General features: G+C 40.7%; 1 protein-coding gene across 1 annotated transcript in view; it reads left to right on the top strand.

Annotated features, from left to right (window-relative positions):
* The window catches only part of DNAH6 (dynein axonemal heavy chain 6), a 226,041-nt gene that overhangs the window by 83,533 nt on the left and 123,880 nt on the right, over positions 1 to 18,628 (top strand). The window contains exons 24-33 of the mRNA XM_043603834.1: positions 351 to 570; positions 2,004 to 2,168; positions 2,254 to 2,367; positions 3,953 to 4,078; positions 4,162 to 4,317; positions 4,602 to 4,763; positions 9,025 to 9,162; positions 10,342 to 10,509; positions 13,446 to 13,594; positions 14,941 to 15,048. Of these exons, the coding sequence (XP_043459769.1) occupies positions 351 to 570; positions 2,004 to 2,168; positions 2,254 to 2,367; positions 3,953 to 4,078; positions 4,162 to 4,317; positions 4,602 to 4,763; positions 9,025 to 9,162; positions 10,342 to 10,509; positions 13,446 to 13,594; positions 14,941 to 15,048 (1,506 nt within the window). The remainder of the gene's footprint in view (positions 1 to 350; positions 571 to 2,003; positions 2,169 to 2,253; positions 2,368 to 3,952; positions 4,079 to 4,161; positions 4,318 to 4,601; positions 4,764 to 9,024; positions 9,163 to 10,341; positions 10,510 to 13,445; positions 13,595 to 14,940; positions 15,049 to 18,628) is intronic.

The raw sequence follows: 18,628 nt of genomic DNA on the forward strand, positions 1-18,628 counted from the left end.
AGGTAGGTGTAAGGCACTAGGCTATATTCTAGGGAAAATGAATAATATATTTTCACTGTAGAACAAATCAGTGTCATAGCAAGAACTAACATTTTTTTATAATTTCATGAAAAATATCTATCTTGTATGTATCAGGCACTGATTCTAGATGTCTGAGATGCATCCACACTAGTCTTCATAACAATTGTATTTAGAGACATGTGGTCTCCCAGAAACCCAGGACCAGTAGGTTTGAGGTTCAGGAAATCAGTAACTGGAGAAGAGATATGGCTAAGGGATTTATCTTTCATGTGTATGTAAGGCTTTCCTTTGACTTCCAAGTTATATTTTAAGTATTTTCTTTAATCCAGATTTTACTTCTTGTCAAATGATGAACTTCTGGAGATTCTGGCCCAGACACGAAATCCCCAAGCTGTGCAGCCACACTTAAGGAAATGCTTTGACTCCATTTCAAAGCTCGAATTTGCTCTCATGCCTCCTACTGAAGGAAAAATTCCTGGTATGGAAGGAGAGCCAGAAAAGATTTACACTAATGATATTTTAGCAATGCTATCACCAGAAGGAGAACGGGTGAGGTGATTTTGTTTATAATTCTTTATAGGGGAATTTTGTTACCCTTCTGGGATTGAGGGTAAAAGTTTACTCTTCAGTCCCTCTAAGCATTCATCAAGTGCCACTATGTACTCGTACTGTGCAGGCTCAGCAGTTTCAAAGATAACCAAGATGAAATTCTTGCCCGCAAAGAGCTCTAGCGGAGATAGTGTCAAACAAATGATTGAAAAGCACCACAGTAAGTGCAGTGACAGAGGCATGTGCTTTGTTCTTGGGAACAAAGTGGAGATGACTGGAGCCCTGTCTTACTCACCTCTCCAGAAGAGGCAAGAGAGTGTACTGGTTAAGAGTACCTGTTCTACTGCCAGGCCACCTGGACTCAAGTCCCATCCTTTAACCTCACCTATAAAATGAGGAATAGCAATAGTGCCTGATTAATGAGATGCTGAGGATTTTTAATAGTATTATATGTAAATTACTTAGAACTGTACCCAGTGAGTGCTATGAAAGTGTTAGTTGTCATGTCTCTAGGACACCACACAGTGCCTGGCATACAGTAAACACTGAGTAAGTGAATGCATTAACAAACTGTGGAGAAACACATGACTTTACAGAGAAGAATAAATCTCTTTCTCTCCCTCTCTCCCTCTCCCTCTCCTTCTCTGCCTCTCTCTCTCTCTCTCTCTCTCTCTCTCTCTCTCTCACACACACACACACACACACACACACACACACACACACAGGCAGCCAAGGAAGATGGAGAGGAGACATGGGAGGGAGGGCATTCCATACACAGGAAATGTGCAGTGAAATGCCAAGGTTATCAGTCCAGTTAGAGCAAGAGATGTATCTGTGGGAGTGGCAAGAGCCTATAAACATTTTACTTGTCCTGATTTGACCCTCTTACAAAACAATTTGCTCATCACTAGTGCAGAAGAGGAGAAAGGGGAGGACCAAGGCTAAGATCTAGGGAAAACATGAAATTTAAAGGGAAGGTAGAAGAAGAACCAAGAGACCCAGATAAGCAGGGCAATCAGGTCATTGGAAGTCCAAGAAATAAATATGAGAAGGACTGAAAAGCATCAATTGGACTTGAAAGTTGAAAGAACATTTGTAACCTTAATCACCTTAACAGGTTTAGAGGAATAGTTGGGGCCAAAAATCAAATGGCAGTAAGTAGGAAAAGAAAGTGGAGGAATCCATATAGTCACGTATACTACTTTTTTCCAAGGATTTGGCTCCAAAGGGAAGCAGGTACAAAAAAAAAAAAAAAGAAAAAAGAAAAAAAAAAGGAGGTGGGTAAAGAGAGATGTAGAGTGGGATATCAATAGAAGGTTCTAGTATTTGCGGTCAGGCTTCAGTGTTTCCGGGTTCTGATATAGAAGTACAGAGGCTGTATAGCTGACAAGTCCCACACTGAACATGTTATCATTGCTCTGATTGTCTTCTAGGTTAGCTTGGGAAAAGGCCTCAAAGCCCGAGGCAACGTGGAGGATTGGCTTGGTAAAGTGGAAGAAGCCATGTTCACATCTCTGCGTCGCCTTTGCAAAGCCGCCATCGCTGACTACCAGGGGAAATCAAGGACAGACTGGGTGATTGCTGGCCACCCTTCTCAAGTAACTTACACCCCTTAAATTTTCCATCTCTGAATCCATTTTTGATGACATGCAACACACATTTAAGAAAGATGTTTCCATGTAGGTGATTCTGACCATTTCTCAAATCATGTGGTGCCGTGATTTGACTGAGTGCTTGGAAAGAGAAGGTGGTAATCATATAGAGGCCCTGGAAGCTTTTGAAGAAGTAAACTTTGAGGTAGGATTTTTTAACAGGGTGACATTGAACATATTGCTGTGCAGGATGGTCTCAGTCGTTTTGTTTTTGTTTTTTTGTTTTTACATGGGTACTGCAAATTCACATATTTCAGAAATTTTAATGCTCTGACATGACTTACAGAGCTTTGGGGGTTCTTACTAAAACCATTTATGTTCAGGTTTTCTTAAGGATACTACCTTAATATTTGTGTAGTATTTATACGAATACTTATAAAATTGGATGAAAGAATTTAAGAGGAAAATCTCAGAATTATGATGGTTTGCAAGATTTAAGGAGACTTTGTGTTTACTAGGCCTTGGATAACTCTCACAGAAACTTTTATTCAATCCAGGAAAACTCAAGGATTTGTGATATTTCCATTCTTAGGCTCAAGATGTGCTTTTCTACTATTCTAGAGAATCCTTAGGCAGCCATCAATAAAACAATAAATAACTGAATCCAAATCCCATTCTACAAGAATTTTTAAGCTATAGTTTGGAAATGCCATTTTACAGCTATGCCTAATCTTTAATTCCAAATTTAGTTCTACTTCCAAACAAGGTGGCTTTTTTTTAAATTACCTTTGAAACAGAAAAGGGAAAAAACAACTTTCTTGAGATGAGAGAACACTATCTCTTGAGGACCTCATAGAATGTCATGCCACACAGCCCCAGAGAAGAGAAAAGACTCTGTATGGAAAGTTCCCTTGACCTCTGTGTAGAGATGGTCCCTGATCAAGGTCAACATGTGAGAAAATTCATCAGAGCAGTACAAGGCCTTCAGAGGCACTACTCTCCTTAGAAAAGATTGAACCATTTATGTGAGAATTAGGAGCACAGTCTGTCCAAAGATGCTCTCATTTAATCAATCATTGGCTTATTTAAAATACTCAGATTTTCTTGGGGCACCTGTGTGGCTCAGCTGGTTAAGCGTCCAACTTTGGCTCAGGTCATGATCTCATGGTTTGTGAGTTTGAGCCCTGCAACGGGCTCTGTGCTGACAGCTCAGAGCCTAGAGCCTGCTTCCAATTCTGTGTCTTCCTCTTTTTCTGCCCTTCCCTGGCTTGCACTCTCTCTCTTTTTCTCTCTCAAAAATAAATAAACAGTAAAAAACATTTTAAATGCTCAGGTTTTCTGCTTACAAAGAAAAAATTACCCCTGAAAATGAGGAGTACTGCCTTAATCATGTTTAATTTTTAGGGAAAACAGTCTTCTTTAGAGACATTATCACATGGTGGTTAAGAGCATAGGCTTTCTGTGAGGCAGATGTCTACTCAAGTCTCATTTTTGCCACCTCATAACTGTGTGGCTGCCATCAAGTTACTTACCCTCTTTGACACTTAGTTTCCTCTAATATAAAATGAGGGTAAAGATAGTATGTACTTCATAGAAGTCATCTAGGAATCTAGGAATTAAGCAAGTTAAACTGTTGTCCTGTTTGGTCATGGAATTATAGATTCTTAAAATTAGTTTTGGCAAATGTCTACTCCAAATTCAATAGTAAAAATATAGAAAAATAGTTTAAAAATAGATATGTAAGCTGATTTTTGAAAATCCATTATGACCATTTTTCTTTTGATTTGTAGAGATTAAATGCCCTGGCAGCAACAGTTCGAGGCAGTCTTCCAAAATTACACAGAAACATCATAACTGCCTTAATTACTATTGATGTACATGCAAGAGACATAGTCACCGAACTTGTTCAAGCCAAGGTAACTTTTATTTAAGTGACAGCATATATTTCTTCCTGAAATTAGTGCATCTAATATATGTATCATTGTTACCACTTACGTAGGTAGAGGAAGTGGATTCCTTTGACTGGCAGAGACAACTGCGCTACTATTGGGACATAGATCAGGATAATTGCGTGGCTCGGATGGCGCTCTCTCAGTACACCTATGGCTACGAGTATTTGGGTGCATGCCCAAGACTAGTCATTACTCCTCTCACAGTAAGTTACTGATGACTTAGGTTAACCATGACACAAATGCTTTCTTAAAATAGTCTTGAAACATTTCATCCAACCTTAACTCTTGAAAGGATTCGCCGTGAATACATCTCTGTGAAGCAGAGATCTGCATCATTAATCATGTACCTGGATCTTTGAGTATATCTCAATTGCTGTAAAACCTTTCATGGAAAATAGTGACCCTCCTCCTGTAGAAGGGAAGGGGCTTATAAATTTGTGACTTGAGTCAGTTCCCTTCAATAATGACAATGTATGCATTTCTTCAGGATCGCTGTTACCTTTGCCTCATGGGGGCTTTGCAGCTTGACCTGGGAGGTGCACCAGCTGGTCCTGCTGGCACTGGGAAAACAGAGACAACCAAAGACCTAGCTAAAGCTCTTGCCATCCAGTGTGTGGTCTTCAACTGCTCCGATGGTTTGGACTACAAGGTACAGTCTCAGCACCTTAACACTGACATTAAGTGCTTTATGGGTTTTCTCACTTGCAACATGGCATGACAAAAAAAGGAGAACGGGGGTGATGGCAAGCAAGGGGAAGCTGATAGGGCAAAGGATGGTCAAAGTGGGATAAATAGAGCAAAGGAGAAGAGTCAACACAAGGTGGGCTGAGTGGTCCAGGTGAACCAAGGCCACAAGAGGATCTATCAAATGGTGGTAAAATAAAAAATCTGCTTATGGGGGCATCTGGGTGACTCAGTTGGTTAAGCATCAACTTCAGCTCAGGTCACAATTTCATGGTTCGTGAGTTCAAGTCCTGCATCACGCTCTATGCTGACAGTACAGGGCCTGCTTGGGATTCTCTCTGTCTCTACCTCTCCCTGAGTTGTGCTTTCCCTCTCTCTCAAAATAAATAACAAAATAAACTTTAAAAAAAATCTGTCATGTTACTAAGTGGAAAGAAGTGAGATGAGGTATAAGATATAATAGCAGGGAAATCTAGGAACAAGGAATATGCTTACAGGAAGAGAAGAGCAATGCAGAGAGTTATGTACTAAAAATAAAATATGTAGGAGCACCTGAATGGCTCAGTTGGTAAAGCATGTGACTCTGGATCTCCTGGCCCCGAGTTCAAGCCCCACGTCGGGCATAGAACCTACTCTAATACACAAAATAAGTCCTAAAAATGAAATATGTAGGAGGTGAAAATTCATGGTAAGATCTTTCAGTATAGTATTTCTCAAAGTTTTGGGTCACAGGACCCCTATGCCTTATTCTCCTTCCAGGTTTTCACAACACAAAGTAGTATTTTAACACTTTATGAAGTCCCACAGTCAGGAAATCTGTTTAGCTTTCTTTAATTCAGCAAATCCTAAATATATTTGACCAAAGTGCCTTTTAGTCACTAATACACAGAGCTATTAGTTTCCTTTTTCTGAAAGTTACACAAATACCTGTATGTTGTCCAAATTTAGAATATAATCATTTGAATTATCCAAATAAATTGTACTTCATTCATTTAAAAAAATTTTTTAGGGGCGCCTGAGTGGCTCAGTGGTTAAGCGTCCTACTTCGGCTCAGGTCACGATCTCGCGGTCCGTGAGTTCGAGCCCCGCGTCAGGCTCTGTGCTGTTTGCTCAGAGCCTGGAGCCTGTTTCAGATTCTGTGTCTTCCTCTCTCTCTCTGACCCTCCCCCGTTCATGCTCTGTTTCAAAAATAAATAAACGTTAAAAAAATTTAAAAAAATTTTTTTAATGTTTATTTTATTTATTTATTTATTTTTTTTTTTTTTCAGAGAGAGAGAGAGAGAGAGAGAGAGAGAGAGAGAGTGTGTGAGTCGGGGAGGGGCAGAGAGTGGGAGACACAGAATCTGAAGCAGGCTCCAGGCTCTGACCTGTCAGTGCAGAGCCCAACATGGGGTTTGAACTCACAAACCACAACATCATGACCTGAGGTGAAGTCGGATGCTCAACTGACTGAGCCACCCAGGTGCCCCATAATTCATTCATTTTTACAGAGTAAATCATACTTTTTTTTCAGAAGCATCTTCAGAAAGTAGTGTTTCATAGGATATGTTCTTTAAAAACCCTGCTCCTTTTTTAAAATTTAGGAGAGGAGCGCCTGGGTGGCGCAGTCGGTTAAGCGTCCGACTTCAGCCAGGTCACGATCTTGTGGTCCGTGAGTTCGAGCCCCGCGTCAGGCTCTGGGCTGATGGCTCAGAGCCTGGAGGCTGTTTCCGATTCTGTGTCTCCCTCTCTCTCTGCCCCTCCCCCGTTCATGCTCTGTCTCTCTCTGTCCCAAAAATAAATAAACGTTGAAAAAAAAATTTTTTTTTAAATTTAGGAGAAAAAAGATGTTGCTGGAAATGTCTTTTTATTCATAAACAACAACAACAACAACAACAACAACAACAAAAACAATGGAAGTCCAATACAGGCAGAAAGTTGTTTCACAGTAGCAGAACAAGAGAGCAACAGGGGACTAAACCTTGGGAGAGGTAATCAGGAAAGGTGACCCCTCTGCCTTCAGAGCAGGGTGACAGAGGGGGCCTCTGGGTACACCAGGAAAGAATATGGGAAACTGCCATCAGTAATCTGTGGAAGAATTTATGCTCCCCAACATCTCCAAGTTATGGGGATCTGTTCCCACTATGTTAAGTGACCTCATTATCTCAGCAGAGATGCATCAGAGATAGTGATGATTTTTTTTTTATTTTGGGCATAATAATTTTGATTGTTTTAGATCTTCTCAATTCAAAATTTGGATTTATACATCCAAGTCCATTTTTCAGTGATTTTTCAGTCATCAGTTAGGCTCAGTCATTCCTGGGAGATGTGCACTCCCAAAGGCATGAGTGTGTGCTATGAGACACTTAAAGCCACAGGATATAAATACATGATTCATTTATCTTAGACTCTAGAGCAGGAGTCAGCAAACTTTCTGGAAAAGACCAAGTGGTAAATACTATGGGCTTGCAACTCGTCAGTTTTTTCTGCCGTTGTGGCATGAAAGCAGCCACAGACCATATGCAAATATAATATATCATGAATGAATGTGGCTGTGTTCCTGTAAAACTCCATTCACAAACCAGGTGTCGGGCTAGATACGGCTGTAGTCTGTAGTTTGATGATCCCTGAAGTACGAATTACATCCAATGATAAGAAATTTAAGTATTTATTCTTTTTTTTTTTAAGTTTTATTGATTACGTAATCTCTATACCCCACGTGGGGCTTGAACTCATGACCCCAAGATCAAGAATCACATGCTCCTCTGACTGAGCCTGCCAGGCGCCCTTTAAGTATTTATTTATTCTTTTTTATACTCCACCTTGTTCCATAAGGATTTATTAAACTAACATTTTAAAATTAAATATCTACATGTGGAAAAATTGAAACTGAACAGAAGGATCCAAAGTTAAAAATAACAGATTTTGTCCCTAGTCACATCACCCACTTCCACCCTCCAGAGACCAGTTTTCTGATTATATTTGTTTTTACTTCTGGTGATTGCTATTATCTGTAAGAACATGTGTTTATTACTATATTTATATATATCAACTTTGGACATTATCTGCTAACTTATGAAGTCAAGAGTTTATTAGATATGACTTTCCAACTTTCTGTTCCAACTTCACTTTCTGATTTTCATTGGTTTGTATAATTTTGTCTTACCATGTCAAGGTTTATGAAGTTGTGCTATTCTATACCTACAATTATGCCTTCTTTGCTTTGTCGGTGGGGGGGGGGGGTGAATATAAAAACATAAACCCGTTATATACCACTTGTAGTATCAAGGATGATTCATAATGGAATTAATTTTTTTTAATTTTTTTCCATAATGAAATTTAATGGCATAATCAGGCTTATAGAGAAGGATCAATACATGGGTCATGAAGCCTTTGCCATTCAATGGAACACATTCCAAGACAAATACCATATGATTTCACTCATATGTGTGATTTAAGAAACAAAATAAATAAGCAACAGGGAAAAAAGAGAGAGAGTGAGGCAAACCAAGAAACGGACTCTTAACTGTAGAGAACAAACTCATGTGTCACCAGAGGGGATGTGGGGGGTGGGTGGAAATGGGTGGAACATGTAATGGGGATTAAGGAGTGTGCGCATTGTGATGAGCACTGGTGTTGTATGTGTTGAATCACTATATTGTACACCCAAAAATATTATTACACTGTATGTCAACTAACTGGAATTTAAATAAAAACTAAAAAAAAAAAAAGACAAAGGAACACATTCCAAGCATCAGGATTAATGGGTTGTTTTTCAGTTCCTTTTCAACTTTCTTCTAGAACTGTTTTTCACTGTTTTTCTAGAACAGCTTTAATGTGCTGGTGAATCACCTGAAGATCTCATTACAGTGCATATTCTGACTCTGGAGATCAAGGGGAAGGCCTGAGATTTTTGCATTTCTAAAATCCTCCCAGGTGATGTCAACTGATACCAGTTCACTTTGAGAAGCCAAGTTCTAGAGCAGTGGTTCTCAAAGTGTTAACTCTGGACCACCAGCATTATCATCACCAGGCAACTTGTTAGAAATTCCCTACAAGCAGACCAGCTGACTCAGAAACTCTGGACCTCTTACGTAAAGGCACTAACTTCTAACATAGGCCAGGATTCATATAAAAATATTGCTTATTTGCAGATACCACCTCATGTTAATATTCTGCTCAGAATTTAACTTTTGAAGGTGTTCAGCTGTGCAACACAAAGTTGAATGGCATTATCTTGATTTCAGATGATGGGGCGCTTCTTCAGTGGTCTGGCCCAATCAGGGGCCTGGTGCTGCTTTGATGAATTTAATCGAATCGACATAGAAGTTTTGTCGGTCATTGCACAGCAGCTCATTACTATTAGGAATGCCAAAGCTGCAAAGGTAAGTCCTGGGGCAATTGTCCATGGAGGTAGCATTTCTGAAGTCTGTAACTAACTGACAGCATGTTGCCTTTTAGTAAGGACAGTGCTGATTTAACACTGTCTACCCATGTTTCCAGTGTAACTAGTGAGTCCAATGGCAATAAGACTTAGTTTGAGTGAATTAATTCTTCATCCAGGAAACACAGTATGTCAGACACTATGTGGGGACCTACAGATACAGACATGTTGAGACTCAGTCCCTACCCTCGAAGAGCTCTGTTCTTCCCACCCACCACACACACACACACACACACACACACACACACACACAGGCAAGCGTGCACCCACACCCTGTCCCTTCCACCTCCTCTTTTCCCCTTCCCATTTCTTGTTCTTGCCTTTGGCATATAAGACTCTTGATTCTCAGGCCTCAGTCTAGCTATGCTTTCCTCATGGAACTTTACCCTTTACCAAAGTGAATTGCTGGTCCTCTCCTGAACACACTATGCTGCTTCTTGTTTCTGCTTCCTTTGACCAGATGGCTGCCCCTGCTTGTCCACATGAAATGCCCTCCTTCATGTCCCAAGCAGGCTACCTTGCTTCTCCTGTTGACTTTGCACACACCTCCAGCATAGCATCTGTTACACTGCATGGTCACAGTTTCCACATCTGCACTCCACACCACAGGCCTGGGAGCTTCTCTAGGGCTCAGGAGTGAGTCTTTGACTCTCCACCTCCATACCTAACCCCTCGCCTCACCTGCAGCAGATGCTCAACAGGTGTTTGGCCTTGAGTAAATGTGAAGGGGCGGTGCCAGTAGTATCAGTGGGGCCTCAAACACCCAAGGACTAAGATCCCATTAGAGTTTCTGGGGGAATACCAGACAGTAGGGGTGGAGAAGGTTTAAGAGCCATGAAATCTAACCTGAATTGGGAAGTCTCAGCAAAAGAGGAAAGGAAGGACCATTTGGGCAAAGCAAGGACAGGGAGGCAGAATACTGAGCCCAGAAGAAATTGGGAGAGGGTAGGATAGGATCAGGAGAGAAACATTCCCTCTTGTCCAACAGCAGGATTCCCTGGGCTAGTAGTCTTTGCTTGAATGTCCCATACACAAGTTTTGTACTCAAGTGGTATTTATGTGAAAGAATTTCCAAATGTCTGGAGAAGTATTCACTTATATTTTCTCTTCTCTTTAAAAGCTATCTAGATTCATGTTTGAGGGCCGGGAAATAAAGTTGGTTATGACTTGTGCAGCTTTTATCACAATGAATCCTGGATACGCAGGCAGAACTGAATTGCCAGATAATTTGAAGGCCCTGTTTAGACCCTTTGCAATGATGGTTCCAAATTATGCTTTGATTGCAGAGGTGAGCTTCACATTATAAAGCAGAAAAAAATCAATCATGTTTTATTTGCCCTTTGATTCTATTGAGGTAGAAAGTTTCCTTTATGGTTGCACCCTGGCAAAAGTTACACATTATTGTTTGCTCTGAAATGTAGGTATGATTGTTATCACCTAGTGTGTGTGTGTGTGTGTGTGTGTGTGTGTAACTGCTATATCCCACAATGGTATCTGGAATATAGTAGACCCCTAAAACTGGAATGAATCAATGAATTTAACCAGTTCATTGGAGCTTATCAGTTAATGTCTAAGAACTAAAATGTCTGGATTCATTATAAAAATACTATTGTGATATTGTGATTTATAAGAAATGTTTCTTTAGTCATTCAAATGGCTAATATCCATGGTTTCTGGCTCCTGCCAGCTCCTGGCTTCATCCACAGCTCCTATAAGCCTTGGAATTTCCTGTGATAAGGGGTTTTCTAGTATATATTTTTTTTTTAATTTTTTTTTCAACATTTATTTATTTTGGGGACAGAGAGAGACAGAGCATGAACGGGGGAGGGGCAGAGAGAGAGGGAGACACAGAATCGGAAACAGGCTCCAGGCCCGAGCCATCAGCCCAGAGCCTGACGCGGGGCTCGAACTCACGGACTGCGAGATTGTGACCTGGCTGAAGTCGACGCTTAACTGACTGCGCCACCCAGGCGCCCCTCTAGTATATTTTTTTTATGTTAATGAAGTGACTTTTGAAAGCCCTTAGGCAACCTAAGGATGGGGGCTGGTTACCAGGCAACTAACCCTATGATTACAGGGTTGGAACTTCAGGTCCCATGCCCTGCCCTCTGGGGAGGAGAGAGGAGCTGGAGGTTGGATCAGCCAAAGGCCATTGACTTAGTTAATCATGACTATGTAATGAAGCCTCTATAAAGACCCAAAAGGACTGGGTTCACAGAGCTTGTGGGTTGGTGAACACGTGGAGATTGGAAAGAGGGGTGCACCTGGACAGGGCATGGAAACTCTGAGCCCAGACTCCATACCCTACCCTATGCATCTCTCCCATCTGTCTATTGATTCATATCCTTTATCTTGAATAAACTAGTAAATGTTTTCCTGAGTTCTGTGAGCTGCTCTAGCAAATTAAAAGTACCTAAGCAGGAGGTCGTTGGAACTTCCAATCTGTAAACAGTCAATCAGAAGTACAGATAACACCTTGGACTTGAGACTAGCATCTGAAGTGGAGGATGGGAGGCATTCTTATAGGACTGAGCCCTTAACCTGTGGAATCTGATGCAGTCTCTGGCTTTAGAATAGAATTTCTTGGGGTGCCTGGGTGGCTCAGTCTGTTAAGCATCCCACTTCAGCTCAGGTCATAATCTCACAGTTTGTGAGTTCAGGCCTTGCATCAGGCTCTGTGCTGACAGCTCAGAGGCTGGAGCCTGCTTTGGATTCTGTGTCTCCCTTTCTCTCTGACCCTCCCTTGCTCGCACTCTGTCTCTCTCCCTCAAAAATAAATAAACATTAAAAATTTTTTTAATTAAAAAAAAAAGAATGGAATTTCTCACAAAGCACAGATTACTCCTGTGGCTAATAAATTCCTTTACTAACAGCTAGTTTAAAGTATTCTTCTATATAAAGTAAAAGTAATTACCTAAGAATAGAATAGAGCATACCAGACCCTATAACTTTTCCCAGTATAATGCTTACAGAATCTCATGGGTTTTCCAGCACCCCCTGTGGGTATGGTGAGATGGTGGGTAGTTAATGCAGGTGCTATCTTCCCTTTAGACCATGTATAGACAGGGACAATAAATGACTTGCTCGTTGTCCAGAGCTGGCAGGAAGAAAACCAGGTTTAGAACTCAGTCCAAAATTTTGTTCACATCTCATTCTTTGTCCTGTTGTTCTATTACTCAATAATCAACTGGAGAAATTTAAAAATCCAGTCTTCTGAGTGCTATTACTACTGTTGCTACAGATTTTAATGAATCAGGGTATGTCCACAATAAATATTTTTAATTACCTGCAATGTGCAGAGTACTATGCTAATTTACAGTGATAGAGCAATTAGCAAAACCGACACCAGTAAGAAATGTCTACATCATTTCATGGGGCGACTGGGTGGCTCAGTCAGTTAAGCGTCCGACTTCAGCTCAGGTCATGATCTCATGGTTCATGAGTCCCAGCCTCGCGTCGGGCTCTGCTGACAGCTCAGAGCCTGGAACCTGTTTTGGATTCTGTGTCTTCCTGTCTCTCTGCCCCTCCCCTGCTCATATGCTGTCTCTATCTTTCTCTCAAAAATAAATAAATGTTATAAAAATTAAAAATAAAGAAACAAATGTCTACATCTTTTCAAATCCCGATTCTGAAGCCAACCACAGTGATTTGAGTAGGTTATGGATTGGAGAAAGGGTCCACACTCCCCTAGACTGTCGTCATCCAGTTTCTTTAACCAAGAATGCAGAAACTTGTCAGAAGCAAGGTAGCCTCCTATCACAGAGGAGAGGCTGCAAATCTGCATAGCTTCCCTTGATATTCAGGGAGCCTAAAGGGAGAACACAGCTATCACTGATTCTGTCTACAGGGTAGAGTTCCTGTCAGACCAGAGAAACTCAAGTCTTGCCTTTGTATTCAGGACTTACAACACCATCCAACCTCCATGATGTGAGCATTTTCAAGCAGTGGGTTCTGCTGCCTCTTGAACCAAATGTCACCAACCACATCTTCATCCATAGAAGGAAAGCAAAATCAGTGCCCCGGCATCCCTGTAGGATTTCCCACCTTCTGCCTTCCTGTAACACAGAAAACCCATTTCCTTCAATCATCACATTTCTTTGTTAAACGATATAACAACTTGGAGAGGTATAATGCCTAAAGTAGATTTTGAACACATTGGTATTATGCTAATCTACTGCTCTCCACACAATATAAGAAGTATTGCATTGTTCTTTTCTATTCTAGGTAATTCTATATTCTGAAGGATTTGAATCCAGTAAAATATTAGCCAGAAAAATGACTCAGATGTATAAGCTTTGCAGTGAACAGCTCTCTCAGCAGGATCACTACGACTTTGGCATGAGAGCTGTGAAGTCTGTACTGGTCATGGCTGGGTAAGAAACCAAAGTGGTCAAGAGTGAAATTCCAAACCATGTAATCAAAGCATTAAATGACTAATTCACAGACGGCTCTTAAAGCAACGTAGAGAGTGATTGGTAAATGTTAGCAGCCGCTGTCATCATTTTACCTTGACTCCCATGCCACAGTCAAAGGAGGCATCTTCTCATCTCCTGACAGTTCTGGTTGGCCCCACACTGAACCTGAGTCTCGATGAGGCTTCCACTATCTTTCATTTCCCCTGAACTCATCACATACATTTGTTTTTAGAGTACAGAAGCCTTTACCACTATGAGGTAGGATGACTAGACTTAAAAGGTACCATTTGTTATGCATATACAGTAATTTAAGTTATATGTGTCACCTGACAAAGCCTAAAGCTCTGAGAGGAAGTTTGGTTTCATTTTTCTGCCCTTCTTCCAGGCTTATATCCTACCTAGCCTCTGCCTCTGCCTTTACAGTATGATCCATGACTGAGCTTCTTTGTAGTTTCTAGTAAAGCAACTTTCTGGTTTCTTCTTTTCAGGCCCCAGCTTCTCCCTTTATAACCTCTTGAGGCTCCTACCTCTGAAACTCCTACTTTATCCAGAGTCTCTGAGGGAATCTGTCTCTTCTTTTTAGACTCACTGGCTCAGGCTCCACACATCCAGGGCCTTTTCTGCCTGGCCCCTGTATCCCTGGGCTCTACGCACGTCTCCTTGCCCTTCTCTGTTCTTTCTTTCAACCTCCCAGATACAGTATTTCTCCCCTTTACAGGAGTGCCATGTAAAGACCAAGGACACTAAGGAGTTCAGATACTTGTGCACTCCCAAGAATACAACTACAGACCAGTGGGTGAGACAGACACAGGAGCAGTCATCTAGGATACATGAATGGGGCAACCATAGGGCCATGCCCGAGGTTCACTGTGGAGGGTGATGGAGGAACTATCTGGAGGATGAGAGTAACTGGGCTGGGGTTTGAAGGAGAAATAAGGGGTGTCAAAAGAGCAAAGCAGGACCTTCTGGGCTGAGAGAAAAGAAAGTCATAGGGCTGTGAATCATTATGATGCATTCAGGGAACTATAAATTCAGGTTGGATAAAGTCTGGATTGATGGGGGGAAGTTGAAAAAATACCTTCTCATTCTCCAGGCTGTGTAGCCAGTTCCTGACCTGTCCTTGCTCTCTGATGGATGTGGATGCTGGCCATGCAAGGAAAAATGATCCTCTCTTTCCAGCAGGAATCCACAGGGGGGTGCCCTCCACAGCTTTTTGCAAGGGGAATCCCTGACCCACAGGTTTGGAAAATCATGCTCAGTATTAGGTTCCCACAAACATCATCTGAATTATTCCTTTAATTTAGGTCCTTAAAAAGGGAGAATCCACACTTAAGTGAAGATGTGGTATTGATAAGAGCTTTACGAGACTCCAACTTGCCAAAATTCCTAACAGATGATGCTATTCTGTTCAGGTAAGTTTCTAGATGTTACAGGATAAAACATAGCTGCTGTGTAGAGGTAAAGGATAGTCTTCTCTTCAGTTATGTCTGTCTCTAACAAGGTAATAACTTTCTCATCTTTTCTAGAGATATTTATTGCAGTTTAAAAAATACTAATTTAAAATAAAGATAGTAAAGTTTAAGCATCAACCCAATCTTTTTTATTTTTATTTTTTCAAAATACTGGTCACTGGGCTATATGTTATACAAATTAGCATTCGGTTACAAATTCCTGACCTAAGAAAAACTCTTGACCCCAAAACATAAGACTCGGGGCTTAATATAAAATGTGATTGAACTTTTATCTATTTCTACTTTTACTATTAAATTTTATGTTTATCCAAGCCATATGTGTATGTAGTTTTAAAAAGCATCACAGCGGTGCCTGGGGGGTGCAGTCAGTTGAGCACCTGATTCTTGATCTCAGCTCAGGTCATGATCCCATGGTTTGTGTGTTTGAGCCCCACATTGGGCTCTGCTCTGATGGTGCGAACCCTGCTTGGGATTCTGTCTCTCCTCTCTGCCCCTCCCCTGCTTGTGCTCGCTCGCGCTCTCTCTCTCTCTCTCTCTCTCTCTCTCTCCTCTGTTCTCTCTCAAAAAAATAAACATAAAAAGATTTTTAAGCGTCATAAATTAGTCTCATGAGAAACAATAGTTCTGTGCCCTTCACCAACTCCCACTTCCCAAAGGCAATCATTTTTCAATTGTTTTGTTTGTTTGCTTGTTATGTTATTTCCCCATATTTTTTAGTACCGTGTTTATGCTATTTCTTGGTTTTTCAGTTTTAGGTATGATCTATAAAGTTGGTAAATGGGAGATGAGGATATGCGCATGTACCTCTTTCCCTCTACCCATCCTATCCATAGTTATATTGCAGTCTAACTTGAGCTAAATGTCCAGGGTTTCCATAATTAAAAAAAATTTTTTTAGACAGAAAATAGAAGTGGGAGAGGGGCAGAGGGAGAGAGAGAGAATCTTACGCAGGCTCCCTGCTCAGCGTGGAGCCCAACACAGGGCTTGATCCATGACCCTGGGATCATGACCTGAGCCAAAAACAGGAATCAGACACTCAGCCGACTGAGCCACCCAGGTGCCCTCGGGGTTTCGAAAATTAATTATAGCTATATAAATAGTATCCACAGCTGAGCTATGTTTCTCTTGGTTTTTTTTTCTTATCCCTGCATTTGTTAATAATTGCCTTAGTTTTTATTTTTTTAATCTTTTACCTACTTTTGTATAAATCTATCAATAATTTATTTTCAAATTCTCCCAGGGTATGTGTAAATCTCCTTAAAAACAAAACAAGGAGCCCCTTCTGGGGCTCCTGGGTGGCTCAGTCAGTTAAGCATCCGACATCAGCTCAGGTCATGAGCTCACGGTTCATGGGTTTGAACCCTGCATCGGGCTCTGTGCTGACAGCTCAGAGCCTGGATCCTGCTACAGATTCTGTGTCTTCCTCTCTCTCTGCCCCTTCCCCCTTGTGCCCCCCCTCTCAAAAATAAACATTAAAAAAAATTTTAACAAAAAAATTAAAAAAAAAAAACCTCTTCAATTATATAAAACATTCTATCAAATGTGTCTCTTTGGAGCCCCTGTCCTCCTGCTCTAATCTGGACTACCTGCCCATTGCCCTGGTGAGCACTGGTCATCCTGGGATGTCTGTTTATGACTATGCTGGAGTTCTCTTGGCTTTTGTCCTCTGTCAGATCTTCTGATTTCCGGAACACATGTCTACTCCCTTTTGACAGAACACAATGATGAAAATTCCTATGCATTTATCTTTGCACATGTGTGATACTTCTATAAATGAGTTTTAGTAAGTTTCCTAGGTTTTATAGAGCATGGGCATTTTTAATTTAGATAGATTCTATTAAGATGTCCTGGGGCGCCTGGGTGGCGCAGTCGGTTAAGCGTCCGACTTCAGCCAGGTCACGATCTCACGGTCCGTGAGTTCGAGCCCCGCGTCGGGCTCTGGGCTGATGGCTCAGAGCCTGGAGCCTGTTTCCGATTCTGTGACTCCCTCTCTCTCTGCCCCTCCCCCGTTCATGCTCTGTCTCTCTCTGTCCCAAAAATAAATAAACGTTGAAAAAAAAAATTAAAAAAAAAAAAGATGTCCAAAGACATTTATATTTATATAAATGATTTTATTTTTTAAAGATTTCTCTCTTGCTTATTTATTTTTTTAAGTTTTATTTATTTGTTTTGAGGGCGAGCACAAGCGAGAGAGCGTCAGAGAGAGAAAGAGAGAGAATCCCAAGCAGTCTTCACGCTGTCAGCACCGAGCCTGATGCGGGGCTTGAACTCACAAACCATGAGATCATGACCTGAGCTGAAATAAATAATAGTTGGACACTTAACTGACCGAGTCACCCAGACGCCCCTTTATATAAATGATTTTATGACTATACCTTTTGCCTCTTAAATGTTCTAGAGAGAGACCAAAAGTTATATCCTCTTTAATATGCATTTCTTTAATTATGAGTGCCATTGAGCATTATTTCTTGTGTTCATTAATCACTTATATTTATTATTTTTAGAGCATATTTCTGTTGTGTCCTTTTTCTTATTGATTTGTAGGAAATCACAAACTTTATCTGGTATAAAAATTGGAAATACTTGTCTATTATTCATTTTTTTGAGAGAGAGAGAGAAAGGCAGAGAGAGAGGGAAAGAGCAAGACAATCCTAAGCAGGCTTCATGCCCAGCACAGAGCCCAACTTGGGGCTCCATCCCACAACCATGAGATCATGGCCTGAGCCAAAATCAAGAGTTGGACACTTAACTGACTGAGCCACCCAGGCAGCGCTAAGTCTATCATTCTTTAAGTTTATATATATAAAGCCTTTTATCTCACACAAGTTTGTAGGTTTTTGCTTGTTTATTTTTATTTTTTCACCTTACTTTTAAAATAATAGTTGTAGATTTCTTGTCTTCCTTAGAAAGACCTTCTTAACCACAGTATTACAAAACATATCTGTTGTATTTTCATCTAGTATTTTTGTTGTCATTTTATATTAAAGTTTTTACTGTGTCACAAATGTATTTGTGTATATAGTATGAGGTAGGGATTTAGCTTCTTTTTTACCCATAGAAATATCCCATATTAAGTACTTCCCACAGAAACAGTTAATTTTTCTTTTACTCCCCACCCCCCCTTTTTTTTTTTACCTACTATTAGTTTTTATTTCTATCTTATTTTTCTGAATATCCATATAGTTATAAGCATGCATAAATGCTTTTAGAAAAAGTTGAGATATTAATATAATTTTTAATTTTTTAAATGTTTATTCTTGAGAAAGAGACAGAGCACGAGTGGGGGGAGGGGCAGAGAGAGAGGGAGACACAGAATCCGAAGCAGACTCCAGGCTCCCAGCTGTCAGCACAGAGCCAGACACAGGGCTTGAACCTATGAACCGTGAGATCATGACCTGAACCGAAGTAAGACGCTTAACCGACTAAGCCACCCAGGCACCCCTAAATATAATTTTTTTAATAAACTGAAAAATTAATCACTTTGTATATGTTTGGTATTATGCAATGTACTACGAACAAT

This window comes from Prionailurus bengalensis, chromosome A3 (assembly GCF_016509475.1).
Source record: "Prionailurus bengalensis isolate Pbe53 chromosome A3, Fcat_Pben_1.1_paternal_pri, whole genome shotgun sequence".
In the NCBI taxonomy this organism is placed as follows: Eukaryota; Metazoa; Chordata; class Mammalia; order Carnivora; family Felidae; genus Prionailurus; species Prionailurus bengalensis.